Source organism: Thunnus thynnus, chromosome 13 (genome assembly GCF_963924715.1).
Source record: "Thunnus thynnus chromosome 13, fThuThy2.1, whole genome shotgun sequence".
NCBI classification, from domain to species: domain Eukaryota; kingdom Metazoa; phylum Chordata; class Actinopteri; order Scombriformes; family Scombridae; genus Thunnus; species Thunnus thynnus.
The window spans coordinates 5231102-5253529 of NC_089529.1; the positions used below are offsets into that span (position 1 = coordinate 5231102).

General features: G+C 44.5%; 1 protein-coding gene across 10 annotated transcripts in view; it reads right to left on the reverse strand.

Annotated features, from left to right (window-relative positions):
- The window catches only part of auts2a (activator of transcription and developmental regulator AUTS2 a), a 478003-nt gene that overhangs the window by 5621 nt on the left and 449954 nt on the right, over positions 1 to 22428 (reverse strand). For 5 of the 10 annotated variants that reach the window (XM_067607421.1, XM_067607420.1, XM_067607417.1 and 2 more), the window contains 8 exons: positions 7922 to 8492; positions 6334 to 6626; positions 4792 to 5030; positions 3689 to 3733; positions 2313 to 2408; positions 2139 to 2210; positions 1719 to 1748; positions 366 to 437 (listed from right to left, as the gene is read on the reverse strand). In XM_067607421.1, the coding sequence (XP_067463522.1) occupies positions 366 to 437; positions 1719 to 1748; positions 2139 to 2210; positions 2313 to 2408; positions 3689 to 3733; positions 4792 to 5030; positions 6334 to 6626; positions 7922 to 8492 (1418 nt within the window). Of the gene's footprint in view, positions 1 to 365; positions 438 to 1718; positions 1749 to 2138; positions 2211 to 2312; positions 2409 to 3688; positions 3734 to 4791; positions 5031 to 6333; positions 6627 to 7921; positions 8493 to 16496; positions 16888 to 19644; positions 20086 to 22428 lie in introns of those variants that run through there. The other 5 variants (XM_067607423.1, XM_067607422.1, XM_067607425.1 and 2 more) reach the window with 4 other exon arrangements.

Sequence of the window (22428 nt, forward strand, 5' to 3'; positions counted from 1 at the left end):
ATATGAGTACAAAGGTCAGCTTCTGTATATACAATACTCTTATGATCACAGAATTACCATTTAGCAGGAGAAGTACTGATACGAGAAACAGAATGTAGATAAGGAAAATATGGCTCTTTTTTAAAGTTGTCCCATTTTAAGCGGGACAATAAGAAGGTGAGGGACTTGTCAATCAACCACTGAGTATACACAGTCACACAGACCTGAGAAGAGGTCTTACCAGGCAAAATAAGTGAACAGCACTCATATTGCATAATTTCCTGTTACCTGTGCAGTTATTATGTAGTATGGAACTGGGATAGTAACACTGTGTTTATATAAGATTTGGCACAATTCAGAGAGAGAGGAGTCAGATGAGTCCTCACCTTTACTTTTTGTTGGTGGTGGTATATCTGCCAGGCGATATGGACGTGCATGGCGCACCACTTCCCCGGTTTCTGTAAGCACAAGACAAAAACATACTGTCACAAGCTTATTCTTTAATGTGAATGACTAATGCAAGTAAGGATTTATCTTACTTGTTGCTTTATAATAAAGTGCCTGAGTGAGTAAAGAAATACTTCATATTAGCCAAAGTCTGTTGTTGAAGGTTACTCATTTTTATTTAATGGATATAGTGCTGTCTTATCAATGCACATTATTTTTAAACTTGCAATGTTGATTGTTGGCCACTTGGAGGCAGCACAACAAGCTGTAAAGACAACAATGACATATTGTCACCTTTATAAAGTTGATTTGGTGAGTGCAAACATTTCCTTTTTCACATAGCCAGGAGGCACAGAGCACCATTAACATTCATTTGGAGCCACATTTATGGTTAGTATAAGTCCAATATTCACTCTCTTTTAAGCTCCAGTAATTCCTGAAGAAAATATTCAACTCTTTAGCTGCTAAATGCTCCATTATGTTCACCATCTAGTGGTTAACTTTGTCTGTTTGCTGTTTGGTGCTGGGCAGGTAATGTACATATGGTTTATAAGAGCTTTTTTTTTTTACTGAAAACAGCTGCCTGCATCTGGAAATGATGCTGATGAGAGTGGTAAGAGTGAATCAAAACAATAAAACTAAAACAATGAGCTGAAGGATTCTATAAAGCTTTTTTTACAGCGGAGAGGAACTGCAGAGTCTCAGTGGGTGCATCACTGAAACAGCTGCTACATTGTTGATTTAAAAATAGTGATCAGAGCAACTTTAAACCTCACATGGTCAACTGTCTTGAGTCGTCAGATGATGCAAAGGTGCCATAATCACTGTTTCCACAATGGTTTATTTACAGACGTCATACCATGGTGTGACATCTGACAGTGACATACTGACACTTAAATATGGTACATGTGGCACATTTAATCACATATTAAAGATACAGTCTACAATAGTAATTAGTGATAATTACAGCAGTGATTTGAATGGTCTTGTTTGTAACTAGACTGTCTGTCAACCAATGCCGTGTACATCTATGTTTAAAGAATCGAGCAACATCTGAAAACAGAATTTCCACATGCAGAGGATGCATTGTTCTGCAAAATTCGTCTTCTTGTCGGTATATAAACTAGCACACTCTGCCTCTAAGTGCAGCGCTCATTTAATTAAAGACACTATCTACTCCATTTGCAAAACCCTTTAAGGCTTCATGGCTATTACTGTGTGTGTGGGTGTGGGGGGTGTGGGGGGTGTGGGGGTTGCAGGAGACTGAGACACTGCAGGGAATAAACACTCACCCTGAGAATGGGCCGAAACGGATCCGTTAGCTACAGGAGGTAGAGGGGGGGGAAAGAAGAGGTTGAGTCATTTTGCTGTCAGTCAAATCACTTCTAATTAGTCTGCTTGTGTGGCATTCATTATGAACCAAATTGAAATGTTAAAATTTCCCTTTAAAATTAAGCATTTTGGGAGTAATTAGCACACGGGTTCCTCCTTGTGGCCCTCTGCATACAAATGTGGATATGATAGCTGAAAGGAAGGCAGCAACACACATGATGTTTTCTACAAACTGCACACCAATTCTCAAAAATGACAGAATTTGGTGTTGAAAACCTTTTTCTAATGACTTGAAGGCTTATGCAACACATACAGACGTCTAAAGGTTACATCTACATTGTGAGTGATGTGTTAGTATGTGTGCGTGTGCGTGCTCTTACCCTGGGGTCTTTCTGTAAGAATGTGTGCGGGACGGCTCCTGGTCTTGCAGACACATCGAGTGGATTAGATGTCTACAGTGCACCAGAAACAGATTCAATTAGACTCACTATAAATGACTTATTTTCAGTGTGTAATCTGTGTTTGTGGGTGAGTTTTGTCTCTGTGTGTCTTACTTTGGGCTGAAAGGCGCCCTGCAACGAGCTGAAGGGCCCGGTCGGGGGGATGACAGGAGGAAGGCCAGACATGGCCGGCGGGTAGGAGTGGAAGAGCTGAAGAAGAAAAGAAGGAGAGGAGGTGTGAGGAGGAGTGGAGATGGAGCAAACAGGTTATAGTGACAGATGAACCTCAACAGTCAAACTGAAATTTAAAAAAAAAACTGCTTGGATGGGAAAATGAACAGATGATTGCCTACATGTTTCACAAGTCACATGTTTCTACAAGTTTATAAAATATTCCCTGCTCTTCCCAATAGATTAAATAAGGGAAAACACTCCTTTGATCTAAACTCGAATGTTGTAATACAAGCAAAACACATGTAAACCAAACAAGTGCTCAAGGCTTTCATAAAATTATCCTGTGGAGAAACAGATACGCAATCAGCTGCTTGGTATAATTGTTCTTGTCAATCATATCAGCTTGAAAGGTTTTGCATGTTCTGAACTTGCATGCTTGCGTTTAATCATGGATGGTGCAAGAGAATTATTTAGGTTGAGTTATTAGAAGCGCTTGATGACATGCTGTAAGGCTTTAAATGCAACTTGTGTTTTGCCCGTGCATCATGTTTTAAGACGTTACTATGATTTATAAAGAGGAAATGGCTTCAGGATATTTACTGCTACCATAATAACAGCGAGGAAATACTAAGAATCGGAGATGAAATACTTAAAAACAAACAAGCAACATTCTGCAACAACTGTGTGACCCAGAGTTGGTCTGAATACAAATCCAGGATTTTTGTAGCATTAAAATTTGTGCTGCTGCTCAGATTTCTTTCAGCTCTGAGGGATTGTTGTCTACCAATACTGAAGGTTAGGCTTTGAAAAAAATGCACACTTATGCAGGCACAGACAGCAGATGTCTGGAAGCTTCAGGAAATGTTGGTAGCAGAGTGAGGTCCAATGTTTAAAATAAGTCCCCTTTACCGAGTGATATAAGCACAAATAAAGAGCAGTAAGCAAGACAAAGATACAGTATTCCTCTGGCAATAGCGCAGTCTCTTCTGTAATGCCGCCACTGTCTCTTTTGGTATTAATTTCTATGCACAACAATTTCACTGTTACATGCACACACAATAAATCTTGTGCTACGACATCTAAGAATCCAGCACCGTTTCATTAATCACAACATTTGCCGGGGGGTGAAGGGTGAAATGGTACAGCTACTGTAGGATGCTTACAGTATTCATTAAGAAGCGGATGAGCGATTGCATGAAATCTAACACACACACATACACACACAGCTGTAACACCAACTTGCATGGGCTGGAATGGCATAATGGGCAAGCAACAAACTGCTCTGCAGGCAGATAGTACAGAGTAGGGAAACTCACACTGTGTCTGTAGAAGGGGTCAACTTTTGTTGGGTATTTTTCAAACTGTAGGAGAAATGAAACAGAGCTAAGTACAAAGATGTAAAGAAGACAATAGAAGCTACACACATGTGTCTGTAACAGGGTTGAGATCGGCCTCTTTCAGGGTCATTTTAGGCCAACACAAAATACATCATAAACTGCATTTTAGAACTAAGAACATGCTTACAGATTGAGATTTTGATGCAAGATCTAAAACCTCAACATAGATTTAAAGTTCAACCACTTCCCAAACCAGACTGTTTTTCATCCTCCCATTTTGTGATCATCTGAAGACCTTGTAAACCAGTGCAGGCTCTGCGTCTCATTTGGTCTGCTTTTAGTGGTGTAGCGCAGGCTCAGGGCGAACATTTCCCCAGTCAAGACTAAACACTGCAGCCATTAAGAGGCTTTTTATGGCCTCATTAGCTGTCAGAGGCCTAGTCATGCTGCCTTTGAGGTATCATCAGAGCCAAGCAAACCCTCTATGGGCCAGGCAGTTACGAATGTGTGTGTATGTGTGTTTGTGAGTTTTAGGTCCAGCCACCCATTGCCTGTGGTCTCCCCCAACAAACAGCGGGGCTCTTAACGTTAGACATTTGCCAGTAATGAAAACCCCCAAACGGGACCAAATGATGTCATTAAATTCAGAATGAATTAAATGTATTATGTTCTAAAAGCTGGCTCTGAAGTTAACATGCTTTAGGCAAGTTATTGGCAATTTAGAAAATAACGGCGTTCAAGTCTGGAGTCCAAAAGTATGCCAGAGAAAACACTAGAACGGCTTTCTGAGAGAATAAAGGCATCATTGTGGTGTGGACGGACACACATGGTCATCATTGAAAGGCTGCCACAAAACCCACAGGTCCCTACAGCGTGCTTACACACATGTCAAACTGTGTAAAATCTTCACTCGCACAGCCACAAAGTGAAAACACTTTCAGTGCCATGCCCGCCCACTCTTCTACACATGTAAAACTCATTATTAGAAGACATATAAAAACTCTTTGGTTATGGTGATTTATTTTCTTTTGACCCCCTCCACCCACTCCAACCCAGCATGGTTGCGTTCTACTTATCCTCACATTTCTGGCAGGGGTACGCACCATGGGTGGTGCTGGGGTGGGCATGATGGCGTGGGGGAAGGGCGTGAAGGTGTGCTGGTGGGTGTGCTGGTGAGTGTGTTGGTGCTGATGCTGGTGCTGATGCTGGTGCTGGTGGAACTCGGTACGCAGGTAGGGCGGAGGGCCCAGCGAGGCGCCGCGGTCTGCGCTCTGAGAGGCCAGGAAACGGGTGTTGAGCTCCTGACGCAGAAGGTCTTGCTCTGCGGAAGAGGAAGAGAAAGAGAGAAGGGAGGATTAGGACTGAGTCTGTTAATGAGGGGAAGGTGAAGGTCGGGAATCCTCTAGCATTTTCACGCAACAGACTCTGAACATATATAGTAACACACACAATCCTCATTATGTTTCTCACAGGATCCCAGGCTGTAGATAAAAAGATACCTATGACCTATAATTAGACTTGTTATTTATGTCATTAAATGAGACATATTCTAGTGAAATTACAGTATTCATCATTTTGCCGGGTGCTACTGGAGGACCATGGACTCGAATGTGAAAGCTATGTCATCAGATAGGAAGCCATGTCAAAGTTATCTTAAAAAAAAGGAACAACCAGGAAATGGCTGTGATTATCGGCATGTCATTTTAAATTTAGGCAAGGACCAAGATGATTAGGACTGTCTGACTGCTGGAACTGTCAAATAGTGTGATTTGACACACTACAGCCCCTCTGAGACAACAACATCTGTTGTTCTAATAACCTTTGTACAGCTTGTGGAGAAAAAACGTATTTCAAGTAATCACTGGCTTTTCTTCTAAATTCAACAAAACCTGCCTGGAGAGATTATATCTCCTCCAGAGTAACCTTATCCTTCCTATTCCACAGCGTCTCACTACAGTATTTCTGCATTCATTTCAAGCTTTATTGGTCTGGGAGAGGAGGAAGAATTTTCTCTTCATAAAAATTTCATTAGTATCTTTTCAACAAAATACAGCTTGCTTCGTTCCGTATTGACCAAATTGATTTCTTGCACATGAACACCATTCCAGGTGAAAATGGAAGTTCTTGGAACCTCGCTAAAACCGGCTCCCCTCCCATTTCCACGCTGACCCTGACATTTAGCTTGATAGCTCTGAACGGAAATGTACACGGGGTCTGTAATCGCCTTTGTAATGTGGTCTGACTTGCTGGTGGATATTACTGGTGTGTAGAGAGTCAATCAATCACAGCATGACAGACAGGGTGTGAACTTGAACTGTCCACACGACTATAAACACAAAACCCCGGGCATGGAGTATATGTTGGTAATCTTGGAATCAGGTGCTTGCTTCTTTAAATAATTACCAGTATAACATTCTGTCTATCCATATGTCTCCTCATCTCAAATGCTTTAAAAATCTATTGAAGCTGGTCTGAAATTATTCCTTGTGTACTCTTGACTGTCTTGGCAACCTGATACAACAACCGGCTAAAATAAGAGACTGCTTTTTAGTCTGATGTGCAGTCCTCTGCCACACCGCTTGGGGGAGATGTGGGAACATTTGCTGGCAGCCTGTAATGTTTACCTGAGTAGGCACTCCCAGCAGCAGGATGTCCAGGTACTGGCAGGGTGCTAGACGTCAGTGGTGGTGGTGGTGGCAAGGCCGCTGGAGGAGCGAACATATTGGGGTGATGTGGGTGCGGCGAGGACTGCAAGGCAGGCGGGTAGCTGTGGGGGGTGTTCTGGTTAGCCACCAAGGGCAGGGGGAAAGTGGAGGCTGCTGCGGCCGCGGCAGGAGGAGGCGGGTGCTGGGGGAGGTGCAAGGAGGGAGCAGGGGGCCCGTGGGGCTTGGTGCCTGGGGTGCTGCTCCTGCTGCTGCTGTAAAGAGGGAAAAAAGAAAGAAAGATGGAGAAAGGAGGCAGGTTAAGCCAGGCGTGATCAGTCAAAATTAACACTTGTTCCTTTCACATCTCCTCATCTCCATCTGCTCCGACATTCAATTCCCAGCACAGTGTTTTCACACCTCAACTGTCCTCCATTTACAAACGCCTCCCTGCCTCTCTCTTGTGCTTCACAGAATCCAGGGCAAACATGATCCGCAAAAAACACCACATTCGCGACACCCTCGGATGCAAATAAACGACCGCTGGCAAGCATAACAGAATGAGCATCTGTCTTTGAACAGCTTCTGTTAAGGCACTTCCTCCAGAGCCAGGTAGTGAACATGTGCATCGGAAATGGGATGAGCGGGAGAGAGGGTGTGTATGCTTGTGTAAGCAAACAGTCTTTTGTAGTGTGTGTGGGTTTTCCCCGAGGGCAGTCACAGAGCCTGCGTCTCCACAGCTCCACGCACTAAGCCTAAAAGCTCATTTGCAGCGCTCGCTCTTCGTTGTGGGCCCCGGCTGTGATTATTCACAGAGGGTGCCAGGTCCTGTTGGCGCACTGGCAGACTGGCAGGGCTGGCACAGGGAGAGACAGGCAAAGCCAAGTCCTGAGAACCCGTGAGGCAGAGCTGTTGTTGGGACTGAGTGGGTTCTGAAGGAGCTATCCTGGAGTCTTAAATTAATGGAGAGAGCCTCATTGGCTTCAGTGCTCCTCCACAGATATATAGTAGGACACAACAGACGAAACTTAGCCCTGTACTGACTCTGTATTCATAATATGAAAAATTACCATGATTATTACCATGGTGTATTTAAACAAAGTGGAATTCTGCTATCAGCATGAATTAACAGTCCTCTGAAGTATTTATTTTTTCTCCTGTTCTCATGCACAAATAATATCTCACCAATAAATAAAAACAATGTGGTGCACATACTGATGGGGGCTGGAACTTATGCAGGACTCAGATGACAGTGTAGGTGGCTAATAAATCACAGGCACTCAGGGCACAGTGCTGCCCTTTTATTCAACTGTTAATAATCAGTGCTACTGTTTGGCTTAAGGACTTCAAACTCTCCCTGATAGCAATTTACATACTGATCGGACATCATGCATACTTTCAGCTCAAGAGATATTCTAGTATTTTCAAGTGTGTGTGAATATGGAGGTTTTGTCCGTACTGCACTGCACACAATTATCTGCATCAGAACACATGAGGACATGAGAGACGTGAAAGCTTTTTAAAATAAACTGATCTGTTGATGTGTGAGGTTGTCTGACATTAGTCTTACCTGTGACCGTTGAGGCTGAGGCTGTTGTAGGCAGAAAGGGGCCGGGGGTGGCAGCGTGAAGGGGGCCGGTGTGGCCCTGCCTGACTGGGGTGCTGTTGGTGAGGGTGGTGGGTAGGTAGGGCAGGCGACGGCGGGTGTGGGTGAAGAATGGGTGTCGGCGGAGGCCGGGGGTGGCACAGCGGTTCGGGCTGGTGCTGGGGCCGGGGAAGGGGGGGTGGTGAGGGCTCTTGGCCCTGGGCGAGAGGCAGGGCTGCGGGCGTCTGAGGCCTGGGGAGAGCCTCTGAACGTGGGGGCAGGTGGGTCGAGGCTGAAGCCTGGGTAGGGCCGTTGGTCTGGATCTGACGAGGGGACGGGAGCTGGGGGACGGATGACTGGGGCTGTGGATGGGGCAGGGGAAGGGCTTGTGGGGGCAGAGGCTGATTAGGGGTGTTGGATGCTGGGATCTGGGGGTCCCTGCAGCTCTCCTGGCTCCTCTCCTGACTGCGCTCTAGGCCTGACACCTTGAGGAGGCCTGGGCCGTGAGGCTCCTGGCTGCCATTGGTGGAGAGCACATTGATGCCAAAATCTGGAGCTGTGCAACACAGAAAGAGAAAAACAGTGTGAAAATCTGCATCTCCAATAACAAGTCTTTGTTTCAGAAAAACAACAAAAACACATAAGTTTGTTTTCAATGAAATGTTGGTCAATGCAATAGACATACAACGTTTAAGGATTGGAACCTGCTGAATGTCAAAACACCAAACAAGATCATGGCTTTCAGACATACATACACCAAGCACAGAAGATCAGCTCTCAGGTAAATGAACACTGAATATGACCATCTTCAGCTCTAACAAAGATCATGGGTGTGAGTGAGCTACAGGCCTTTTATAGACACTCTCCTTTTCCAACTGCCATCTCCTCTGCCATGTTTATATTTTTTGAGCTGACAGATAGCCCAACAAACTTTTCCTCCTCCTCATACTGACACGCCCTGCTGGGGTTTGCAGCTGTGCTGGCACAAGCACCAATTCCTAAGCCCTTTCACGCAGCCTTTAACACTGTCCCTGAGGAGATCCTACACAGCTGAAATGTGTTTTTCTCATTCAGGCCTAATCACTTTGTTTCATGTACAACACATCACCTTCATTTCAAGGTTTTGTTTTCTTTGATGATAGAACTTCCATCCGCAAAAAAAATTAAATTCTGGTCAAATTTGTTATTGTGGCATTTTATCACGTACCTACCACTGAGAGTACACTTTGGCATAACTGAGATCTATTGTGTATAGAAACCTACTGTAGCTGATTTGGTCAACAAGCATAGAGGTTTACATGTACGTTCACATAGTTGCAGACACTTCACAAAGTCCTTTCCCAAAGTCAAATAAAAACTGCACACTTATGCTAAATAATAGTCATCTGTTTCTTTTCTTTACCACATGCAAACTAGCTTGAGTGTGATAATGATTAGGGCCTTTTAAAGGACACTGCAGAATAACAACAGTGCATTCATTAATTCATGATTGCATGTACCATGAAGGACGGACGTGCATTTAGCTTGCTGTCTGACAAGGTGAGGATTAATTTTACGGACTTTCAGTAATTGCCAAAAACCAGCAATTACCTGCCATTAGAAGCTCTGGCTGGACTCTACTGTTATGTCCAAAGTGTGTGAATTAATCCAAAGAATGAATAATAACTGCTGTACAATGTTGGAAGTCACACAGAACAATAGATAATAAGCTCTGTCCAGAGTATTTCTCTGCAGGGACCTTCTTCTACAGAACAAAGTGCTCACACATCAGCAGTCAGCTTGGCTGTTCCAGAGGCAGAGAGGCTCATGGGGGATGACAGTGCATACATAAACTGTAATTAACTCTCTCCAGGCCTCAGGGGGGTTAGGGGCAGGAGTGAGGGCTCCTCCTCCCCCTCAGTGCGACCAGCTAAATCCTTTACCTGCCAAAGAGGTGAAGATGGAACCCAGTTCCCCTGGGCTGAGCCGGCAGCCACTGCAGAGCTGCAGCCTGTCACTTCCATCTCCCTGACACACTACTCCCACCAGACCATTGCCAACTCCACTGGGAGCAGGCTGAGCTAACAGGACTCTGCCACAACCTCCGTCCATTAGCATTAAAATGCTAAGCGAGGTATTAGAAGCCCCAGGTGCATGTGATATTGTAGTTAAGGGTCTGGGGAGGTAATTCCCGGTGCAAGATCCCAATCGATATCTACAATAACAGCTATTGACTCCTGCTTTCTGTGGGAGAGCTTACTCAGACATCTGCCAGCCTGTCAAGAGACAAAAGACTTGAAGTGTTTTTGTCATTGTTTAGTAGTTTGGGCAAGCACAAAGAAGAAAAGTCCCCTCATAATACAGAGAGGCATCAGTCTTCAAAGCTAACTAACCCTCACATAGAAATTATATCTCTTCTTTGACAGTCTGCACACAAAGCACATCCCTGTTCAACCCTCATGTGCATCAATGAACAAGAACGCCGTGCAGCCCTTAAATCCATCTCGCACATCCATGTCAATCTTCTCCACTTACAAATGCTATTACTGGTCAAGAGAGACTGCTGCTGGCTAACAACTTCACCGCAGCAGACGAGGAGAGGAGAAATTCCCAATTCTCAAGTGTCCCGCGCTGCACCTCAGTCCCTGAGGTCCCTGGCTTGCTTTGAGGATGAGCTAACACGCTAAAACGAAGGTGTCTATTCTGGTCATAATGAAGACTCCAGGGCCAGGCAGAGCGAGGAACAAGAGGAGAAGAGTGTACGCCAGCTTCCCTCCCGCGAGGGTTCATTTGTCAGTCTTCTTCATCCCTGGAAACAAATAAGCGCAATTCCCGCTTGGATCTCTCAAAATGTGGAGCCCTGCTGTTTCTCAACGTTTCAGTAGTATTGCGTTTTTTAACTAGTACACACTGCTCGGTGGAGCGTTAGAGTGGAGAATGAGGCCTGTGGGTGTGTGGGTTAGTTGGGAAGGCAAAAGCTAGAGGCCGGATTTAAGAGGTGAAGGGGGTACAGGAGGACTTTGTGAGGGTCAGCTGGGTGTGTGTATGTGTGTGTGTGTGTGTGCAGGAAAGCCCTTCATTAAGGCTGGATGTCAGGGGACCCAGCAAGGGGCTTTGGAGGATAGCTCATTATCCCAGGGCGAGCCATCTCCTACTGTTCACAGTGTATTAGCTGCACACACCACCACTCCTGATTTGTATCTCCCTACATGGTTAAAAGCTACACTGCGGCATGTAATCATTAGACAGGCTACAACTCTAAACTGGCTGAACCAAATATGTGATAACATGAAACACAGTATGACGAATGAACTTTTTTTATCCATTGAAGAATTTAATTAAAAACTGCGATAAGACATGAGATTACAGACAAAGTTAATTGGTATGCAGGCCACTTTCATGCTCTGTTTCTCAGCTCACCTTTGTTGTTGCTGTCCTGCAGTGGACCACAGCTCATTAGCACCATAACGTTGTATTTACTGCTTTTATTTATGTGTTACTAATATCTCATAGAGTCTGCAGGGTTAATATAGCTGCGTACTGGTTGGTTAGGGACCACTCATCAGCAAGGTATTTGTATCAGTGTAGCCATGTGACAGACAAAAGGCTCAAATCTTTTAACCAATCTTTACACCACAGTATGATCCAAAGAGGGAGTGAGGAGGAGGTCTGGCAAAGGGAGATGCAGAACATTAGGTAGTTTAATATGGTGTTAGGTCATTACTGCAGTACATAAGGGGATTAATTTAGCATATTATATTTCAATGTCATCACTTGATACAGCCTGGCCCATATAAATGATTAACAAACAAGCGCCAACATCATCCTCTTTTAAAAGCGCGACTGGCAGGCCAGCACCTGTCCTTTTGAAAAATACATTAGTGCCCAATTTGAGCCAAAACTACTTTGCTAATCTATCTATCTCTCTCTCTCTCTCTTTCATGTGAGTGTGGGTGGATATGGCAGCCTACACCCACGCCTGGAGATATCCTGACAAATTTATGGCTGCAGAGACCTCTGTGACATCCCAAGCCTCCGTCCCTCGCTGGCACCCACCTCAAATCCACCTCAAAATAGCACCCTGGCGTATTCTAAGCCCTCACACATTTTTGGGGTTGCTTCCAGGCAGGGGTCGCATAGCTCCAATCACACAAAACCAACAACCTAATACATAGCAGGAGCCACGAAACTGACAGCTGAGCCACAGGCGCTGTGTGTACTTCAGGGTTGTGCACTGAACAGAGGCAAAATGCAGAAAGGGCTGCGTCCGACCTGCTGATGCCAGTGCTTCAGAGGCGAGGCTGATTTCTGTCCAGCTCACAGTCTATAATCCACAGTCTAGCTACAATCATACAGCACTGCGCGTTAATGAAAGACACATATGCTAACCAGCAGGATACTCTACTTACATGTCCATACTGTACAAATACTCCTGCAATCAGAATTCAAGTATTATGTAGTAGGGAAAATGCAAATGTGATTTTTTCAGTGATATATTATTGATGCATTAATGTGTAAACAGCATTTTGTTGTACCTGCTGCAGGTGAATCTAATTTTTACACTTTACATACTAACTAGCTATCTAACTATATAAAGTGAATGATGATGGTTTTCTAGGATCTCTGTCTGAAAAGAAACTAGTAACCACAGTTGTCAGATAATATAGAAGTAAATGTTTCACTTCGACTGTACTTAAGTACAGTACTTATATAAATGTAATTTGCTACTTTGACCTTAACATTGTTTCATAACCTTCATGAAATACAATTAGAGTGTACATAGTGTGATCAAGCAACAATACAAAAATACTTTTCAGAAAAATGTCTGTTTTTGTTAATAATGTTATTTGACTGTGATCACCAATTCACGGTCATAGCCTACCTGTTTATGTACTACTACATCACCGACCATCACCTTAGCCTTGTTAAACTAAAGACACAACAGTTCCAAATATAGTTACAGATAAAGCCCAGAACAATACCCATTTTCATTTGCCGACATCTTTATTTACAGCAAACTGACAGCTGTTAAGAGAGGGTCAGAGTTATTGCGCTGGATGCTGTGAGGTTGTAACAGCTGTGCAACTGTTGAGAGCATCTAGGAAACAGGTGCAAACATGGAGGGAGGGAGGAGCAGGTCTAGAGGGACGGTGGCCTGCTATGCATTATGGACTTGGGGGCACCAGATGATGCAATAGCAGGTAACCTCTGGGTGCTGACAGCAGGTCTGTCATGTACCAGTGTCATGCTTCAACACTAGCTGTTGCTACTATCATCTAGTGGGAAGGGAGACCGTCACATGGGCAACCAAGATACTATCAGTGAATTCTCCAGAAGTGGGGTTTGTTCTACTACAGCCACGCTAGTAGGTTGTGAGTCTGTAATGCTAAATGCTAAAGTCAGCTTACTAACATGCTGATATTTAGCAGGTTTCTTCTTTACCAACTATTTTGTTATTTAGCATGAAGTACAGCTAAGGTTGATGGGAATGTCATTAGTTTTGCAAGTGTTTGGTCATGAAAGTATTGGACAAATTAAAAGTTTGACCTGATGATGATGGTGCTAGATGAAAGGTTAAGGGACTGACAAAGTTATTCCAATTCATCCTGAGGGGGTCTTGTACCAAATTTCAAGACAATCCATCCAACAGCTAAAGAAACAGCAGAGGTGAGAAAAATAAACAACACAGGAATATAATGTGATAAATTCTCTTATGAGAAATGACTGTATTAATTGATTGTGGATTTTTAAGTAATTTGCTATTGTGACTGACAAACTAAAAGCAATAACTTGGCAGCATTTAGCTTGGTGTGAATAGGGATAGAAAATGGAGTCTGCAGGCACTTAGCTACAGACTGGAAAGTTTAAAAAAAGAGCCTTTCTAAGGAGAAGTGCTGACAACTCCAAAACCCAGAGCTGTCTGTCACAGCTGACAGAGACCTTCGATGTTCCACTGATTTACTGTTGGCCCTGCAACTCTTTTCCTCTATCTCTGTCTGGTATTCTCTCTCTCTCGCTCCCTGTTGTGCAATGCTAAGCAGAATCATGCCCAAACCACTCACAGATCACATCGCTCTTCCAGAGGCAACAGTTTTACCACACACCAGCCGACACAATGCATTCACAGAAAACTGTACCACGATGCCTGTGAATCATAAGAAACAGATTAATTTGGTCTAGAGACATATTTTAAAACCACGTGGGCTGGTGAGGCCGGACTCTCAGCAGATAAACAGTGGTAGCATTGTTGGGAGGAGGCTACATTTTTCTGCCCTTCACTTTGTCTTCTTTCCGCCGAACACATCATCATCCTGCTTCTACTCAGAAAACAGAAGAATAAACAGAGAGAGCCAGACTGTTTGCTCAAGTTGAATCCATTAAAGTGCACACTGTGCTGAACAAGGATTTGTGGCCCTCATTGAAAATTCCATCTTGCATTGGTATGTCTCAGTAAACATTAATTACAATCAGGATCTTGCTCTGTGCTGGGCTGGGCTTTCAGATGCTAGTGGAATAAAATCTCCCTAAAAAATATTTTCAGTCCCCAGTTATTCAGAATGTTTTTAAAGACAATTTTGCCTCAGGCCTTTGTCTGGAAACCATTTAGGCCTGACAAAAAAAAAAAAAAAAAAAAAATCGCTTCGCCTCTATCTCCATATTTTGTTTGACAACAAAATTAGAGTTGTAATTGAGCAGCAAGTGTTGACAGTGGTCTGACCTCAGGAGTGGTTTAGACAGCATATGTTCCACAAAGAGCTCCTTGGTGAGGGACCAGGCTCTGTTTATTTGTTCTAAATGAAGCCTGCAGTCGCATTAATGGCAGACATCTTTAACAGATCTCTCTCCCACACAGAAGAGAACAATAAACAGCAGGCTTCTAGTTTCTGTCAGAGCTCACTCTAACTCCAGTCCTTGCGTTCGTAAAAGCCACAGCCGATGCACGACACAGCATCTTCTCCTTTATAAGTGTCTTTATCTTTATCTAATTGCCAATTTTTTTTAGGTACAGCCACACATTGTAATGCAGCCCAGTACAAAAGCCCTTCTATGAATACTACTAACAATGTTCACACACTCAGGAGAGTCTGTCTCTCTCCTCCTTCTCTGGGAGCTTAGTGGAATACCCTGGAGTTCATATTAGTGGATGACATCTGAGCTCAACTCCCATGTCTGTGGGATTGGAAGTTGTTTTGAGATCCCCGATGTTCCAGTAGTCCTCTCTGGTACCTGAAATGGAGACAGCCCATGTTGCCCAAGTCTGCACATTAACCAAGGGATTCATTTCCTCATCTGAAGAGACATGACTGTCAGTTTAGAGTTTTGCTGAGGAAGTGCTAATTTCTATTTGCCTGCAATGCTAAACCTACAAATGTTTACCAATTTAATGCTGTTGAAGGGAAGAGCTAAGACTTGCACTTTGTTCTCGTGATATCAGTTCACAGAAAAGCTGAAACCCTGTGTCAGTAACCTTAGCTGGGGAAGCTTTTTCCCTGATCTCATAGCCAAAGCCTCCAGAGAATCTCCAGTCTATTAGCTCCTTATCCCTCCCTTCCTCAGCTCTGAAGACTTTAACAGCATTAGCTTCTCCAGGAGCAGTAACACCACACTGTGTGATACCCCCATGTGTCTCCAGTGTCGAGGCACCTCACAGCAATGAATTCACAGCAACAGGCATGCGTGTTGGACATGCCCCAGATGGGAGTCCAGGGCGCTGGGCCCTGACAATGATGGACGCTCCCCTGCTGGCCCCCCTAGACTCTCCGTCATGTCAGCAGCTCTCTAAAGCTAAAGCCAGGAGGGGTGTTGGGTTACACAGCCTGGACATCCCGCCGTGTGGAGGGTCTTGGACTGGAGCTGTTTTATTAGTGCTAGACTCCCAGGGGTGGCTGTAGAAGGGGAGTGGGAAGCTAAACAGAAATAAAGGTTGGGGGAAGAGGGGGTGGGGTGGGGTGGGGGGGGGGACAAGTGAGCAAGCCAACTATTCTGGCTGTGAGAGCATGACATGTGTAGTCTTTCAGTGAGAATACCACAGTGTACTGATATCACCTCACAGTAACACAAACCGCTGCTTTAACAAGCGGTGATTGAGCAAAAGGCCAAAAGCAGGCGGGAGGCGGGGGAACGTTGTTAAGCTGCCTCTCTTAACATCTATATTTCATGCCTGTCTCATTTGGTTTATGAATTTTGTATTACAAGTTGTGAAGTCAAAGCAAGTGCGCATGTAAATATAAATAGAGTGTATATATGTAGTGATGTCATGGTGCATGGTGTGTGCGGTTAGCCGAGACATAAACCCCTGACTCCTCTTCCAAGATAGACCGTCTGACTGTGATCCTCTGTGAAATGGTAGCAATCTGGGGTAATTGGGCTTAGTAAGCTACTGAATGTTCTGAGCTCCTCTTACAGATGCAAGGCCATAGAAGATCAGCTGCCAGACCACAGAGATCAAGCACTTACACATGTTTACAGAATGACAGAGTGCAAGAGAGAAAAGACGGAGGCAAATAGAAGAGTGACAGGTATATAAACAAAACATTTCAAAGCAGAAAGGGAAAGAAACTTGCTCTGTCCTGTCTCCTACCTTTGCTAGTATCCATCCGTGCGCCATTCATACTCTGTCTGGTAGGGGCAATGTGCTCTGTCTCTTCTCTCTCTAGTCATAATGAAGCCATTTACTAACAGAGAGCTGCAGTGACAACACTCTTCCACCCACAGTAGCTCTGATTACAGCTGCGCCTGTAATGGCTCTTAACTGCTTCTGTGTCTCGCTCTCACTGCTCACTTCTCACCCCAGCAGCATGTGGAAAATCTGCTGCTTTTCTGCTTATGCAGCCTGTGTGGCCTAAACGTTTGGACACCTTCCCCCAACGCCGCGCCCCCCAAAAACACCATCACTATCTTTACGTGCACATGAGGATGCGGCGGTGGGATCAGTGGCAGCAGAGTGTCCCATTTCTAGCTCCCCAGCTATTGCCCCTTTAGAGAACAAATCTTTATATATCCCTGAGAGTGTGAGGTCAGGCTGGAGGAACGTAATGGGAGAAGAGCAGGGTCACGGACTCGATGACGGGCATGCAGGCACAGGTGACCACCAGAAGGGGTGGGTGGATAGCCGGCCAAGGGGCCAGACTTCTGCTGCCAGGGGCCTGTGCAGGGTAGCCCTCAGGGGGACACTCATTGTCCGCGGCTGACAGATCCTCTGCAGGTTTAGCTGTCATGCCAAGGCTCACTGAGGCTTTGAAATAACAGCACCGTGTAATGAGGATCCATCCAGCCCACAGCAATTGGTCAGTGCACATTGTCACAATGGTGTAAAACTACACCGAGAGACAAGGCAGCTGTGGAGCGAGCCAGACCATTTGACCTCAAACATGTCACATATACGTAAGCTGGCTGATGGGACTTCTCACAGGACCTGATATCTCTACTAGTGAGGAGTGAGAAATGGTAGGTGGCCATTCTTTGTGTGCATGTTGTTCCCTAGAGAGACACACAGAGTGAAGGAGCTGCTGAGAGGCCCACAGCGCCTTACATGTCAGCTAGCATCTCACTTCCTCAGCGAGCCATGAAACCTGTCAGTCCTGTACCGGTTCCTCACAGCAATGTGCATATTTCATTGATATCACAGTCTAGACAGTATGTTGAAGATTGGAGGGAAACCGCCACATTGCCAGTATCATTAGGTGTTATTACTAGTATAGTCTGACAGGGTATGTGCAGCTTCTGTGATTGTTGTCCCGTTCTTTTGTCTGAAGTGACCAAATCATTTTTAAACATTTTTGATATTTAAGTAAATTGTTGAATTTTTTCACTGTGTTGCAAGTACTACAATTTAGGTAATTTGACACTTGACCAATGAAATATCAGAAAATCATGTCATCAGACCTTGTTACACACATTTAAAACTTAAAGGTGCCCTGGTGAGTTTTCATGTAAACAAAAGTTTTGTTTACATTCAGTGTCTCTCACCAAAATGCATTGTGTGTATCCTTAAAGCAATTATTTAACTACATTTGAGGGTTAATATTTTACACTGCACTGTAACTTTTATGCTTGTTTTCTGTCTCATTTGCTTTTAGCTTCTTTTTACTTCCAAATTTAACACTTTTTAATTGTTTTTATATTTTTTTTACTTGTGTTGCTTTTATATTCTGTTTAGATGCCTTTTATGCTCTATGTAAAACACTTTGAATTGCCTTGTTGTTGAAATGTGCTATACAAATAAACTTGCCTTGCCTTAAGGTCTAACAAATGTGTTGAATGTAGTTCCTTTCACATAAAACATTTGCAAAGCAGAATTTTTGAAATCCTATTTTAAATCATTGTTTACATAAACATTTGCTAGATTTCAGTCTTATTCTTCACTGCATTTGTGGGTGTATTACTATATTTCTTGGCTTGTTACAGCCACTACATGGCTATCAGCGGTGCAGCGTGACACTGGCAGCAGGAATGTGTACTGTGTCACTTGTGTGCTTGTGCACGAATAATACAAACAAAACAGGAGCCCACACGTAAGCACGTTGCTTAGTAGTACCACTAGTGGTCAAAAACTCCACAGGATACCTTTAAAGGGCAGAAAATGGTCAACAGAATTCCAGCACTTTGACGACCACTAATAGTAGCAAGCTGGTAAACATGTCAAGGGGCAAGATGCATCGCTGCTGTACTATAACTGTTTTTATTAACTTCAACCCCTCCTCACCCTATATGAACATTTGACATTTGTGGCTGAAAGGCACTGCAGTCAGAGTGTAAACCACCATTGATTCCCATTTGAGAGAAAAACTAAAAGACTAAACTAAAATGCTTAGCATGCAGCTTAGTCATAGCTCAGCTCAGCTTCTTTGACTTGTGTTGCTGCTTGAGGCTGGAAAAATGAACTGTTTCGTGTTGCACCATTGTGGCTAGATAATTACAGCTTATCTATTAACAAAGCCGGATGTTGAAATTCAACCGAAAGCAGGTGACGGGTTGAACACTTTCACTTGCGGTTTGCCCCAAAACACTGCTTAATGTCCCACAGTAGTACATGCACTACAACGTCCCACCACAGGGGATCTGTGACAAAGTAAGTCTTCTGAAAATGTACACAAAGTACACACATCTTTCCATAACAGATTCCATCTACTGACTGTAAATTCAAGTCATTTGTCAAATCGCCAACCTGAATCCATGCAAGTTAACTTATTTAAGTCTGAACAAAAATAAAAACAACTAGAACCTCCGAACGCTCCGACTGCGCCTCAGAACAACTCAAGTATTTCACAACACAGTGACTGTCAACATGTGTTTCTTGTCAGTCCCTGTGACAGCTTTGGGGGAACAATAGACAATCGCACGTTGAGCTGATAAACTTCAAACGCATGCTTAAATTTCAATTACAGTCACGTGATTATAAAAAGTCCACACCCGCTCATAAACACCTTCTCCTTTCACCCTCTTTTTGTCTCTCCCTTATTCACTCAGACTTACACAGAAAATTCTACCAGTCAACAAGTCCAATGCCACCCTGGTTGAGGTGCATGCACTGCAGCTCTATGTCAGCTGCTTGGATCTGTTCAGTGTTGGCCTGTCCTCCATGAGGCCCTGTCAGCCTGTCAGCTAAGCCCAGCAGACTGTACCACACCAACCCGTGGGGGGGGGGGGGGGAGGCTGCTAATTGTATAGCTGGCTCCTCTGAGTTGATAGATGGCCTTGGCTCTCTCCTTTTTTCTTTTGAGACTCACCCAATGCAGTAAGGGATGTTGACGCTCTGCTCATCTGTTGTGTCGAGTGTAGAAAAACCCTCTTTCTTTCTTTCTCTCTTGCTCCTTCTCTTTACTCTCCCCCTCCCTCCCTTCAGCCAGCAGGCAGAGTATGAGTGTAGCTGGCTTGCAGCAATAAGGAGAGTGACAGCTTGAGCTGACACGCTGACACCACCATGATTTCACAAGGGAGAGAAGCATGGAGCGCTGGAAAGAGAAATCTGTCCCCAGAGAGTCATCAGTCTGTGCCTCTTTCACTCTCTTTCAAATGGGGCCAACTGGTTTTACACACATCCACACCACATATTCAGGCTGCTCGCGAGGATCAGATTCAATACAGCCTGTGCCGCGTATTAGGACGATATAAGAAAAACTCATTCCAGGGGGGTAATAGCTTGAATGCATGGATCAAATGTCTGAGAATCTGGTGAAGTATCAATTTGCATGTAGCCTTTTCTCTTCTTAAATCTTCACCGGCATTACAGAAGCAGCCAATGTGTCTACGTGCGTGTGTGTGCGAGCGTGTCAAGTGCCGTCTCATTACCCCCTTGCTCAGGTTTCACTGCAGTCGGATTAGCAGGACACCCGGAGCAGAAACAGAGCTGTTAATGGCTGTCTCTCCTCTCCACTATACTTTCATCCCTCCTTCCCACTGGCCTGGAAATGCTGTGTGGTCTGCTGATGTGGTGGTAAACCTACCCATCACTCACAAAAAGGGAATCAGAGAGATGTAACCAGGCCTAAGTTCTCACCCTCTTCTCTCTGCTTGCAGTCCTCTTTCTACAGAAACCTCAGTGAAGCCACATCAACATGCTTTTCAAAATAACACCACAAATTAGCTAAGGGCTGTTGGCAAGCTTCATGGTGACGAGCTATGGCTGTGGGACTGCGATACTTGGCGAGGGAGGGTTAGTGTAGGGGAGGCTGGTTGGGATTTAGCTGTTTATTTGAACTTCACCGTCGTCCAAACAGTCAGCTGCCTCTCTGCTCCCTCGTCAAGCCTCAGAGCTTAAGCTGGGATTGTGGTGGTGGTGGGGAGAGAACAACTTGATATCCCCCTTTGGGCAGCGGCTGCCCTAGGCTTGGGTTACTTTAGGGGAACAATGCAGCCTCTGTCCATGGCCTCCTACTCAGAGTAGACATGGGCTCAGACAGGCTCGCTAGTGTCAGGCATGGCCAGGGGATTCATACATCACAACACCACACTGCACACTGACTGAGCGCAGGGTTTAGGGAAAAAGCTTCCAAACACAGCTTCCCAGCTTTGCCTCTAAATGGCCCAGCAGAGCCCCCAGTCTCAGCACACTAAGAGCTAAACCAGACGTGCAGCCGGTACCGGCGCAACGGCCTGTTTGCTCTTGGCTTGAAAGGCCTGAAAAAGCAATCCCTTCTGGGATTTTGGTTTTTGTACGACAGTGTTTACAGTAAAACCTGACACGTGGAATAAAGAGGGAATGCTGGAACCCCGAAATCAAATAGCTCCCGCCTGGAGCAGCTTAAGCTGTAACAGATGGTGACAGTCCGACGGACGCTGATGGGTTTGGGCAGGCTTCTAAGAACTGTGGCCAACAGCCAGAGATGATGAACCAAAAGATGGTGATAAAATGGAACATTGTGCAGTTTGTTAGCCTTTGTTTATATCAAATGCACATGCTTTGAGATTTCCTTTCCAGGATACATATATAACTTTACGCACGCACATCATCCAACACAAATTAACCATGTCCTCTCCACCCACTCTGCCCAGAAGTCACAATCTATCTTGAGATCACACCCAACACCAGGGGGCGATGTTGCACTATAGGTCTGACAGCCCCATCACAACTAGTACCTGACCCTGTGCAGTCAGTAGCCTGTGGAAATATAATGAAATGTGGGTTGAGACAAATGAAAGCCAGGCGATGTGTGTGCAGAGCAGAAACACATGCAAGGGATCTGTGGACTGCTGCTAACAAACCAGGATCCTGCTCTATAGTCCTCTCTAATCTGCCCTGCGGCTCATCAGGGCTTTATTTCTGCCCTGCATATTTATGAGAATCACAGAGTGCGAGAGGGGGAAAAAAAGATAACCTCTTCTCTTGTGGGAGCAATTAAAGCCTTGCTTTCATCAATCCTGATCAGAGTCCTCATGCTCTTTTCTCTCTCAGCTTTTTGTGTCTTTAAAGGCTGTGTTTACACTTTCCCTTCCACAGCACTGACCCTCCTCTGGGTCAACAGGTGCAGATAGGGAAACAGAAAGACTCCTTCACACCCGACCTCTTCTCTTCTCTTTTTTAAAAAAAAAAAACAACAACAAAACACCACAAGCTGTAAGACACCAGTAAAGTCTGATTCCAAGCTTCTATATACGCAGTTCTCTCTGTAACAGTTGAGAATTACAGAGATTATATTTATCATTTATTTTATGTAGAGAAAAACCTGAACATGATGGCAATGCCCTGCAGTGTCAGAAGAACCCAACAAATGCTTTAAACAGCTCAAACGTTTTTAACACGGGTGGCCTTCTGGCATTGTTCTATCCGATAAACTCTCCATGACCACATAATCCCAAGATGGATGGTTCTGTAAACTTTGAGCTGTCATTCACCCTGCTGATCAGAGCTATGCATTTTTTTTCTTTTAAAAAGAGACCAAATCCTACTTCATGCTGCTCAAAGCAACACCAACACCGCTGGGGTGAATCGTTTCACAGTGAACAGTAACATCATAAGCAGGGAATCTTATCCGCTGTGTTAATCCCATCTCCTTTTTAGTACATGTGTCTGC